At 40.0% G+C, this 13,244-nt stretch overlaps 1 protein-coding gene across 12 annotated transcripts in view; it reads right to left on the reverse strand.

The window, feature by feature from the left end:
- The window catches only part of Hecw1 (HECT, C2 and WW domain containing E3 ubiquitin protein ligase 1), a 296,852-nt gene that overhangs the window by 85,469 nt on the left and 198,139 nt on the right, over positions 1-13,244 (reverse strand). For 9 of the 12 annotated variants that reach the window (XM_006516815.4, XM_006516809.4, NM_001081348.3 and 6 more), the window contains 3 exons: positions 10,572-10,714; positions 6,968-7,068; positions 4,111-5,454 (listed from right to left, as the gene is read on the reverse strand). In XM_006516815.4, the coding sequence (XP_006516878.1) occupies positions 4,111-5,454; positions 6,968-7,068; positions 10,572-10,714 (1,588 nt within the window). The remainder of the gene's footprint in view (positions 1-4,110; positions 5,455-6,967; positions 7,069-10,571; positions 10,715-13,244) is intronic. The other 3 variants (XM_006516816.4, XM_006516813.4, XM_017315650.2) reach the window with 1 other exon arrangement.

A 13,244-nucleotide genomic window follows, 5' to 3' on the forward strand; every position in this document is an offset into this window, starting at 1 on the left:
TTGTGTCAGTTTACTATAACCATGTCATTTTTGACACAAATTATTAAGGAAAAGGAAGAGAAGGAAGAAGAAAAGCAGGAGAAAAGAAGAGGAGGAGAAAGAAGAAGGAAGAGAAAGAGGAAAATGGAGAGGAAAAAAGAGGAGGAAAGGAAAAATCCGAATATGTTTTGACTCTTGATCTATGCCACATACACTAATCAATACATGTGGTCAGAGTCTGATTCTGTAGCTACTTGAATTGTCTTGGTTAGAAGGTGACATCACGAAGGAACACTAGGGAAAAACTTAACGAGCCTTATTTTATTCCAGTGAAGGAGACAGGCTTGTTTGAAGGGAGTGAAGTATTTATCACAAAAGCTTTGTTGGATTATGGAAAATACACCTGATCATATGGATATGAGGGCATCATAATTAAAACAACAGAAGACTATCAAAAGACTTATTTTCAGAGTTAAAGGGGACTGAAACTCTCAGACAGTGCATTTCCAAGATGGATCAAGGAACTGGTGGTCCAAGGATGTAAATTCCTATAAAGGGACATTAGACGGTAAGATGGGGAGCCAAACATCTCATGGAAATCATGGTTTGTCCAGATTATATGGAGGAGGAGTCAGAAAAGCCAAACAGTGCACTGGAAAGAGGAATAGATAATAGACAAAGGCTGTAGATAAAAGGCAGGAAGACTGATACAAGAAAATTTGAAACAGAGAAGTGGGATAGACAAAAGTAAACCAAACAGATACAGAGAAACTATAGAAATCAATGTATCTATAGATTTTGTGACTTATTAGTATGCACATTGCTTCTACTGATGTTAGTACAGACTAACTAAACAAAATTCAGGAACAGCATTTCTGTTTCATAATGTACTGAGGTATGCAAATTGACCACATAAACTCTAGTAAATAATTCTCTCAATCTCTGGAGACCCTGAAGGGCTCAGAACACAGCCAGCCCCCATCCAACTCTGTACTGCTTTCCTCCTGCCTCAGACCATGCTCACACCCAGGACAAAATCAGAGGACAAAAGATATCATTTCCTTTTCCTTCCAGGATTATTGCATGTATTCTATTAACCTTTTGGTCAAAATGGAGAGAAAGTAAAAAGTAATGGTGAAGATCTTTGAAGGATCAAATAGTGAACATTCTACAGAACATCCATGCCTGGATATGATTTACTTTCCCACTATCATTCTATAGACACAGCAGAAAATAAAATTAGTAGAAAATATTAGGTGGGCTTAGCTTAGTAGTTAATTCCAAGAGATGACTGGCAAGTAAAAATAAAGATGTGCTCAGAACAGAAGGTCCTTCTTAATATTAAAAATACATTTTTTTCCTGAAGAGTCCCACCATTACTAAAATGCTTTGGTTCTTTGAAGGTACCAGTAGAAACCAAGGAAGCATAAACTCATTGTTGACAAGCTGCTGTTTCAAACACAGGTTTTGTGGGTAAGTGGCTATGGCACTCACATTTATTTTCATAAATGCTTAGGGTTAAAACATTCAAAAAGGAAACGGGCATAGCTGTTGCCTTGCCAGTTGCTGTACTTTATAGTTTGTTTCTTAAAATAAGAAAACAACCTTACCTCATTTAGTTAAACCTCATGTAATTTAACTCAACCAAACACGTTAATTGTTCCTCCAAGTCTGTAGGAATATCATACTGTTGCTTGGTGGAAGCATACCCCACCTACACGTGAGCCCTAAGAAACTTTGAGGATGTGACAGATGCTCGGTGGCAGCTGAATGAATAAAACATGGAGGCAGTACTATTCTAGGGCCCAGTTCACATTGTCACCTTTGCATCAAATTAAGTGTTCAGAATATTCAAGAAGGGATAATATTTCTCAACTAAAAATAAGAGAGAGTCTTTAAATTTATTTTGATTATAACTGACCTGGCCAAATTGTAGTAAAGACAAGCATGAAAAAGACTTCCTGTAAGGTCTGTGGCCGCAAACACTATTGACTGGTTAGAATCTCAGCGTTGCGGGAAGGATGGGATGTTGCAATTCTAAAGCCGAATTACAGTTCATGTTGGCATATTTATTATTTACCTAGTAAACAGCCATTCTTTACCCCAACTCTGTGTTAGACTTAACATCCTGCCACTAGTAGATAAAGCTGGACCAGCGTCCAGACGGATGAAAGAACAAAACACTTTTAGAATGAATAAACTTGACAACACTCTAGTTTTTCACAAACTAAGGGGCTAAGAGCATCATCACGTGGCATCTAAGGCCTATAGCTGAGGTTTCTCCACTGGGTTGTAGCTACCTACTCACTGTGTCCACCAACAATTTTTTTTTAAACTTAAAAAAAAATCTTTTAAAAGCATCATTATTTATTTATGACTATTTTTATACTGTTTCTATAGAAACTTCAGGAAAATGCTTTGGAACCTAGAATTTAAGGTAAATTCTAAAACCCTAAAACTGTGTTCCTAGGGTTCCTAGGTCATCTTTGGCTCCAGAACAGACCAATTCTTATTCCCCTTTAATTGAAAGCTATGTATTTGTGTCAACATAAACTACCAAGATACTATTTGAAGTAAAGTGGTTAGCATTTAATTGTGTGAAAATTTCCTTGGCTAACATGGTGAGGCTAGAATCAAAGAGTGGTTTCTTTCATGTAACTTAAACAGTTAGTTTTCTTGCTCATCTCATTAGGAGAAAGGCAGAGTGCATCGCTGTTTAATCTCATTTAACTCTTCCATTTATTCCTCGAGGTCAATGCTACAATTATAGCCACTTGGCTCACAAAGAAGCAGAGATGCAGCACAGGTAGGTCTTTTGTGAGGAAGCAGCACGTGGACTTACCCCCAGGGCTTAACTCATGACCACATGACTGCTTCTTTCATTTGTCTGCAAGTTTGTTTTTTGATAACTGCTTTAAACTGAGATTTAAGTAAAGGGTGTATAGAAGGAAAAGAAACAAAATGTTCATAAGAAATACTAGTTTAATAGTTTAATTTGGATTTATATGGAATGAGTCATTGATTTTAAAACTGAAGATGGCTGCCTTTGGATTAGAATCTTATTTGAAATATGAGAAGAAAATTTATGCACTTATATTGTAACTGAGCTGGTAGAAATGAAGATGTTCCAGAGAGATGCTTGTGTCTTTCAATCCGACTAATAGACTATTGAAACAATGGACTGAAGAAATTTGAATTTTCCAAGGAATCTCATGTTCTCCCAACTAGTTAGACAATCCTTCATGGAAAGCTAGCAGGCATGATGATGAGGGGGATGATGGTGGGTAGGTGGGAGATCTGGACCATGATGACGGGGAGAACTAACCCTTAGCCTGAACTACTCAGGCTTTATGTCAATCCCCCAAACATGAACCCAGTGTGTGCCACTGAACATTCTAGTTCTCTACTGCAATGTGACAACCTCCTGTTTCTGCTTTTTGTGACCTGTGGGGGGATTAGTTAGTGGAGCCTTGCTTGTGAGGGATGCCAGGGCCCAGGCTCAAACTTGAGTGACTCTGGTTGATTATGCTGTTCTTCCTTTGCATTAGCTAAAATAGCCCACAACCAATTATTATAACAGGAACTGTGCTGGTAGAAAAAAAGGAAGGAGAAAAAGATATGTAGTCTACCCAGAGTGCCTTGCCATGGTCACTAATGCCAGTGCTTCTGGAAAAACTGGAAGAGTGGCCCCAGAACTCTGAGAGTGTGCAGGGGGACAGATAATCCATGCTCTTCAAGTAATATCCATTTCTATCACTGATCTTTAATGTGTTTTAGGAAGTCAAAATATTTGCTACCCAATGCTCATGATCATTTGAGGTTTCTATTATTTGATACTACTTAACTGTGTAGTTGCTGTCAAGACCAGAAAGCTAACATATCAACTATTTCTGGTCATTAGTCAAAGGCACACGTATAGGTAGGTAGCTGCTTACATCCTACTGGATATATTTCTTGGTGTGAATTTGAGACAGGTGCCAGAAATTCACACACCTAGCTAAATGCTTGAATGTCTACATATACTGTCCAGGGCACCCCTTTCGGGACTGGTCTCTCCACCAATCATTTGGGGAAACTTGTGTCCTATAAATGTGGTGATCCTATTATCACTGGTTTGTTTTGTAGTCTAACCTTCTCTCCTATTGCTAGGACCTGCCATGGGGGACTCCAGACCTTCAGTACTTCTTGCTGCATTCCCACCAGGGGCAGCCAGTTCATCCTGCCAAGGGCCAGCCCCATTTGTAGACTCGGGATCTAGCTCTGGGCTTTGCACCGAGTCGGGTACCGACTCGAATGCACTGTTTTCCTCTTCCTCATCCTCTTGTGAAGAAAAGACTGTGCTCTCAGAGATCTTGGCGCTGTCCACAGAGGAGAAGCGTGTGTGGCTGGCGAACCGATTGTTACCATTGTAGCAGGAGCTGCTGTAACAGGAGCTGCTGTAACAAGAGCTGCTGTAGCAAGATGTGCTATAGCAAGACGGGCTGCAGCATGAGGCATCACAGCCCTCGCAACTGTGGTCTGCTCCCTGCTGGGGGCTGGAGTCACTCTCACTCCCAGTGCTGGGGTGAGCTTCGCCATCTTGGCCAGCACCAATGCCTTTGGATAAACTGGAGAAATGTCCCCCAGAGCAGTCAGAGGGTGCCATGCACAGAGTAGCCCCATCGCTCTCGCCATCTTCCATGGACTGTGGGTCAGCAGCTATTGTGTCCACCTCGCTGAGCCCATCCTTTTCAGAGGACTCCTTGAGGGTGGATTCCTCCTCCAAGCCATCTTCCTCCTCCGTGGTGCTTCCTCTCTGGGCCGAGGGCATGCTGTGCAGCAGGGTGTGGATGCGGATATAATGGGTTCTCGGGGTCTCAGCATCTCCACAGGCAGATGCAATCACTGTCTCAAGCTCTGATACAGGTAGGGAACATGGTCTGCTTTTTTTTCTCACGGAGACCCTCAGCTCCAGTCCAGGCTCTCCTTGCTCCAGGGTAGAAACGTCCTCTTCTTCCTCTTCTTCATCTTTCCCCTTCTGCATTTCTTCCTCTCTGGCTCCATTTTCTGGTACTGTTTCCTCTTCTACCTTGCTGCCTAGAGCTGTATTCTCTTCTGGCAACAGCGAGGATGGCGAATCCTCATCCAGGGGAAGTCCCTCGGCCACTTCTTCTGCACTCAGGGTGGGCTGGGTGTCATGTTGCTCTGGGTCCTGAAGCTCTCCGGGCTCTTCGGGTGCTTCAGAGACATTGCTACCATCTCTGGCCTCCATAGCTCCTGCCGCTTCCTCAACTGGCCCGGCATGCTCCTGGTTTTGGTTTTCTGAGCTGTTTACTCCATTCCCTTCACTTGGTGACTCTGGCTTCGCATCCTTGCAGAATTCTGTAGCATCACCAGAAGGCTCTCCATTGCTGTTTCCCACCATACTATTCATGATGCTGTCCTGCGTTTCTGCTGACGACTCAGGCTCAGCACTCAGAGAGATCTCTTCATCATCTGTGGGCAAGAAGAAAACTATGTCATCCTTTTCAGAAGAGCAATGGGAGCTGGTGTTCTGTGTAGGCACGTGTAAAACATAGTAAATGATCTCTTAATATAGGATACAGGGTATGAGTTGATGGGTGTTTCTCAATCGCTTTGGAAAAAATCTGTAATGAGTGCTATTTATGTTAATTACTTTATTTTTATTTTAATAAATAATTAATATTTATTTTTAACTTTAAGACGGGCTGCTATTTTAAAGTTCTCTTTTAAGGGGCTGCTAAGAAAAAAAATAATATCTCAAACCTAGCTTTACCCTACCTCAGAGATCAACAATGTTTGTTACATACACTGACTTTCAGAGTACTGTTTATAATTCGTTAATAACCCTAAGCAAGTTAATTGTACTTGCTTAAAACATTTCTCATGGAGCATCCTGCAAGATGTGGAATGGCTAAGCCAGGGTATTTAGCTGCAACAAAGAAGCAAGGGATTGGGCTACATTGATAATCATCTACAGTGTTGAATAGTCAGAAACCAAGATTTCCAGTCACATTACCTTTCAAGGAGATATGTTCAACTCTTAACATTTAACAGTGAACGCTGTTTAACTCTACCTCCCTTGGCTGGAAATACACCAGACTGGTATTGGACTTTCAATGCACTAGTACAATTCCCTATTTGAAGAAAATTATCTCTCTGCTAAAGTATGAAGTCATAATTCATCTTTATGCACACATAGATGACTCAGTCTAAGAATGTAGCAAAAGGCTGAATGTGACAGGAGAAAACAAAAATATTTCCTTACAATCTAGTATATACTGGAGCTTAGTGATTGGGTGGTGACACACTTCAGGCTCTGAGTTCTCAGTAATGCAGTAACAGTAACTCATAGACTTGGCCCAAGAGGACTTAATATTTCTCAACATGAGTTACAGTTAGTATGGGTGCTGCAGGAGAATAGAAAAGAATTATGAGGTGTCTTCTCATCTTTACTGTTTGGAAATATGGTTTGATATGGAGAGTGGAATATAGAATGTTTCTGAAAATTTCTGTTCATAATCTTTATTTTTCCTGTAATTGTCTAACTGCAGGTCTTCAACAATATGTTACTTTTTACATCATAGCCAATCTATAACTAGTTACTAGGTATAAAGAGATGATTCACATTCATGTGTTTTATCATTCATTCATTTACTCATGTATAGAATGATTAAACAACTTTTGAGCATCTCCTTTGTGAGGTTCTGGCAATAAAACAATAAGATAGTTTTTGTATCACATGGCTGACCTCTATTCTACTGTGTAACCATCTATCTTTAGATCCTGGTGAAGAGGAATCTTTCAATCAAGGAGGCAATCCTGGCTTCTAAAATAGATCACTGGCTTCTGGGGCTCAATGGAGATGACAGAGAACTACACAGCCCATGGCATGCTTGGAGAGAACTATGGTTAGTTGTGATTCAGAGAAAAGAACTGCACCAAGACACTAGCCTTGAACAAGACATGAAGATCATGCTGAAAGTACCTGCATGGATGGAGGATGTGATCTCAAATCGGAATTGCAGCTGCCCACTCACATGGTCAGTTGGAAGCCGGCGGCCAAGTGTGTAGCTGACCACCCTATCCCTAGAAGGAAATAAGCACCATCACAGATTCTGTAATGACCTCTCCTGCTAATGAGCACACAATGTGTTTTCTACACCAGCTGGTGGGACAGGAAATCTCAGAGAAGCCATTGTAACAGGGAGTGAAGGTCCCTCTGGGGTCCCATCTTAAGGTACAGATGTAGGATCAATAAAGAGATTCTTATCAAACATTCTAACTCAAGGATCAGAAAAACTACAGTTTTTAGTTTTAGTTAGTTATTACTTTTTACATGTTGGCATGGCCATGAGCTCTGGGAAAAACACGTGAAAAGAGTAAATTATGTGAAATTCAAATGTAAGTGTCCATCAACACTGTTTTATTGGAACACAGCCATGCTTATTAGCTCACACATTGCCTATGGCTATTTTCTGGCACCGTGGAAGAGTTGAACAGTTTAGACAGAGACTTGTGACCTAGAAATCCTGAAATACTACTCCTTTTACAGACTAAGTTTGAGAATCCGTGTTGTACAGAAAACGAGGGAACAAAAATTATAAATGCCTTTGCTTGATCTTCTTATGGACATTCTCATTTCCAAATATTCCCTGGCAATAGATGTGCCAGAATATGTTGGAGGAATAGATGTCATGTATAAGAGTAGATGCCACAATAGCTACTGGAGAGCCTGTGTTGCTGAGCTATGGAAAGCCCCCTGGTAGAGGATGGAGCAAGCACCAGCTTGTGATCTGTGTTCCCTGATCTTTGACTTCTAGTTACACCAAATATTGTGACACATATTGACTATTCTGGATTCTAGTGCCATACCCATTCAAAGTAACTTTTGAATTACTGAAAATTTAATCTATACATGAAGAAATTAATCAGAAGTTATAATGATATATTTTCACTGGCAATATAGTTTTGCATATTTGTTTTTAACAAAGTAACTGCCTGCTACCTTTGCTGAGTTAGGGAAAATACTTCCTTGGGATATCCAGGTACAAAAAAAGGCATAGTCCATAGTTGGTTATTTACTCTATAGCCACCCTATTAATTCACTCATGATATTGAAATGAAAACACCAATCAGTTGATGTCAATATTAAAAGATTTCTTAGAAAAAATGACATTATGAAACAAATAATATGGTCTAGCGAATCATAAATTTAATATTTTTTCTTGATTAAAGCATTACATATGTTTATTGTCAGAGCTCATTAATTAAAACAGTATATGAAGATATAATGTGATGGACCACAAAGTTCTGTCAATTTAGAAAGCAGTGATATTGATCAATATTTTGAAGTATGTCCCCTATGATCATAAGAAAAACTTTTGAATCTAAATCTTAATTGTAATGAGAGCTAAAGATGATCACAAGACAAAATGAGATGATCACAAGACAAAATGGAAATTATGTTTTGCACTCACTTTCTAAGATTTCCTTTCTTTTTTTTCTTTTCTTTTTCTTTTTTTTTTTTTTTTTTTTTTTTGCTTTCCATCACCCAGTAAGCAGTTTTTGAGTCCCTGGCATATAAAAAGTGCTGAAGATGGCCTTTGTGTCCTGTAGGGTAAAGTCTGTATGTTCTCCCAGGACCTGCCTTTAACACCTTACAACTAGATAGAGAACAAGGAAAGAGCAGCAAATAATGACCCAGGTAGTCAGTGACAGTTCTAAAGGGAAGATGATAGTTGAATATAGAGGCCAGTGACAATTAAAAGATAGTACTACAGTTGTGTTTGTGTGTGTGTGTGTGTGTGTGTATCCTGGGGGTGGTCCATGGCTCAAGGCAAATTACTGCTGCTTCATGCCATAGACCAGTAATTTGTTTCTACTTACATTGCGTGTCTCCATAATGGGCAGCACTACAGAAGTCTCTACAGGTAATGAATGCTATCGGCCTTGAAAGAGGAGGCAAAGCATCAGGAGGGTGGAGGATTAGAAGTTAGAGAACTTCCAAAACCAATAGGGTGAGTGTATATCTTATCAGAAGTGGTGCGAAGTAATCCCACAAAGACTTGTTGCTCCTACTCATCTCTACTGCCTCTTCCTCCAAGTTGCAAGAGCACTGGGAAAACCAAACTCCCTTGCTCAGGTTTGGGAGTCCCTCTTCTACCTCCATTTTTGTTTTGTTTTGTGTTTTGTTTTGTTTTGTTTTGGCTACCTAGTAGACGTTCTTCCACAGTGAAGGGCAGGGATTGCAGGATGATACTAAAAAAGTACTTAGCATAGGGAAGTAGACAAACCCTCTCTGTGGCTGTAATGAGTCAGAGTTCAGCCCAGCAGGGAGTAACTGAGTAGCTGTTAGGCAGATGTGAGTGCACTGTTAGAGTAACAGACATGTTATAAAACCTCACTTTTTGTCCCCTTGGCCCACAGTGGGCAAAGCATTAGCAGTGTGAGAGTAGGACAGGAATGAAGAGTAGAGGAACAACTAACTAGAGAGTTGGTTGCAGGGAGCCTCTCTTGGGGACAGGTTGGACTTGGTCTTGGAGTAAGGCAAATGTGAATTTAACCTTGACTTATCCCTCACAAGTTTCACTTTCTTATATGGAGAAGAGATAATGCTTAAGTTATAGAAGTGTTATGAAAACCAAATGAAGATGAAGGTCACAAAGAACACCATTTCCTTTGAAGTTCCTACTATGTGCCAGTGATAATGCTAGGCATCGTAGGCCAGGGTAGTGTTTGTTCAGTTTTCACAAACATGAACGGGGAGTGGGGACATGTGGCAGTAGCTCCGTATGTGTCAACTTCCTTCGGTTTGAGAATTAATGGACTCCTGTGCACACACCCATACATGTGCTGTCAATTACTAAACAAATCCCCAGAGAACTTAATTAAAATACCCCAAAAGTCTGCTTAGTATTTTTCACTCTTTGATATCTCTCTATGTATCATATTAATGATACGCTTATAGCCAAAGACTTATGCTAATATTTTCAAATACAGTATTGTTATCTAAGAAAATACACATTATACAAAGAGATGCTCTGATCATAGTTCATTTTAATAAAAACCATGAGTGAATATGAATGCAAAATATTTAAAACACAAAGCATATTCTCATATACAGTTGACTGCTGCTGTTATTCCATGAGAATGCATGCTTTCAAATTTTTATCTAAAATTTTTTTGTAAATAGCATATTTTGAGAAATGTTCTCCAAGAAACATGATTCCATCTTCGTATGGAAGTGCAGTATGTGGTTAAATCCTACATACAAGGCAGGTGAAGGAATGAGTTATTTTCCACAGCAATGGCAAAGTTTAAATCTATACTTACACAGGAAAATGTGTATTATTTTTCAATACTGTCTATGATTTCTCTATACTCTTTAATATGTATTATACAAACTACACAAGTATAAGAAGGGGAAGGATTTAACTGAATACCATGGTCCAGGAAATGATATTGGTGGGGAAAGCCCCGAAACTAGAAACCATTTTAGGTGTCTTTCCATCAGACTTTGTAATGGCAGCTTACAAGCCTTCCTGGGCATGGCCTGTAAGTGGAAGCACAGCCACCCAGTCACAGTTTACCCTATGGCGTGTCTCTCCAGCAGCCTCTGAACAGGCATTGACAGCTTTCCCAAGAAACGCTTGATGATGGGACGACTCTTGGCAAACTTGTCCTTCACTTCAATTTCCAGCACATCGGTTGGCAGAGACACGAAACTGAAATGCTGCAATGAGAAACCACATCATATTAACTAACTGAGAGGTCATAGGGTTTGACAGTTCCAGTCCATGTACCTTGGCCTTAGTAATGCTGTGAGACCTGCTTTTAGTAAATGAGGGATGACAACTGCATGCTCCTTTAGATATTAAATAACAAACAAACATGACTCTAAAGCTCAGAACAGTGCAGAAAATGAAGTGGAAAGTATGTAAGAGTTGAAAGGCAGGATAAAGGCTGTGAAATACTATTCTATAGACTTGATATAACCATGAAAAAAATCATTATCTTACAACAATAGTGGTTACCTTCACCAGGCCAACTCAAGACTAGCTATATAAACAACCAGTCACAGAAGTAGGAGGGACGTGCAAGACTATGCCCTTTATTGCTGAACTTCAGCTATTGGTGGAATATGAGAGAGGGAGGGTCATTGTCTTCTGTTGTACATTGCTGCAATAGACAGCTCCTGTGGCCACAACAATGACCCTTGTTAAACCCTGTGGATAAAAAAATAAAATCAATAGGTTTTGATTTTATATGAAAATAAATCAATATATCAAAAAATAAATTCTCACAAATAGATTTGTGAGCAGGAGAGGGGTTGGGCATGGGGGGTAGACAGTTGGAGATGGTAGGAGTTGAGAGGCTTCAATATGCACTGTACATGTATAGAATTGTATAAGATCACATTTTTACTACATAAAAAAGTAGAGAAGGGGATCCATCCCATAATCAGCTTCCAAATGCTGACACCATTGCATACACTAGCAAGATTATGCTGAAAGGACCCTGATATAGCTGTCTCTTGTCAGAGTATGCCTGGGCCTAGCAAACATAGAAGTGGATGCTCACAGTCGGCTATTGGATGGATCACATGGCCCCCAATGAAGGAGCTAGAGAAAGTACCAAAGAAGCTAAAGGGATCTGCAACCCTATAGGTGGAACAACATTATGAACTAACCAGTACCCCGGAGCTCTTGACTCTAGCTGCATATGCATCAAAAGATGGCCTAGTCGGCCATCACTCGAAAGAGAGGCCCATTGGACACGCAAACTTTATATGCCCCAGTACAGGGGAACGCCAGGGCCATAAAAGGGGAGTGGGTGGGTAGGGGAGAGGGGGTGGGTGGATATGGGGGACTTTTGGTATAGCATTGCAAATGTAAATGAGCGAAATACCTAATAAAAAATGGAAAAAAAAAAAGAGATTCAAATAAAATCAGAACAAATTAAAGAAAACAGCAGGCCAGCCCCAGCATCTGCCGCCTGAACCTGGCAGAGGGCGTCAAGGGCTCCAGAGGACTCTCCATGCAACAGGACCCCTAGCACAGAAGAGGTATTGCTGGGTAGCATGACTGGTTTACCAGAAGCCGTAGTACTATGTCCAATTTTCTGAGGAACCTCCAGACTGACTTCCAGAGTGGTTGTACAAGCTTGCAATCCCACCAACAATGGAGGAGTGTTCCTCTTTCTCCACATCCTCGCCAGCATCTGCTGTCACCTGAGTTTTTGATCTTAGCCACTCTGACTGGTGTGAGGTGGAATCTCAGGGTTGTTTTGATTTGCATTTCCCTTTATGCATTTTTGATTTGACAATTTATTTGCTAGGTATTCTTTTCCACTTTATTCAATCTATTAGTGAATTTTGCTCTGGAGTTTTTGCTTGAATTTCTAATATTTCATTTCAAGATTTATTTCTTTTGGATTTTTAGAGTCCTCTTTACTAGGTTCTATTTTCATATCTTGGATTTTTTAAAAATTGCATTCAACATTTTTGTATTTTTGTTTTCTGGCTCTTCATTCTGACATTAATTTATACCCACTTTGAATTTCTTGTTCATGTTTATTATTGCTATCTTGAAATTAATGTCTTGAAAAATAACCTAAGTTACTTTTCTCAAGAACATTAGTATGAAGTACTGGTATGTGGAAGAGACTTACTGTATTGGTTATGTTTTTATTTTTGAAGTGGCATTTTAGATGCTAATGTTAGGTTGTTAGTATTTCTTTGTAAGAAAATCCTGTCTTCCCTTTGTTGAGTGGGCGGCGTTTGCATCAGTTTCTTGTTTCTTTGAATTAGCAGGTTGTACACCATATGAATGGGGCTTAGGAGTCAGTCTTGGAGTGATTCAGTTTGGATGTCCAAATGGGTTATCAAACTGGTCCTGGCTCAGCTCAGGCTAAGTGATGTTTCTAGGTCCAGAACTTCTAGAAAATTTAGAAGATTTTCATACTCAGCCTTCAGCAATCTGGTGAGATTCAGGACTTCTCAGGCAGTGGGAGCCAGAGAAGTTGGCAAGGCAAGTCTAGGATCCCTATTGAAGATAGGGAGCTGAGAGGGGAGTAGAAGATGCACATCCTTAGGAAGGCCTCAGGGGTATATGGTGTACAGATGAGAATTTGTAAATGGTAGGAATAGGTAGAAATAGAGGACCTTTACCTACTATACAGAGATGCCAATAAGATTAAATCCATCATTATTTAGAATGAAATTGGTCCTAATTCTCAACTCAAAAGTATAGGTGATTTTTTTA

The sequence above is a fragment of the Mus musculus genome, chromosome 13 (assembly GCF_000001635.26).
Source record: "Mus musculus strain C57BL/6J chromosome 13, GRCm38.p6 C57BL/6J".
Classification (NCBI taxonomy): domain Eukaryota; kingdom Metazoa; phylum Chordata; class Mammalia; order Rodentia; family Muridae; genus Mus; species Mus musculus.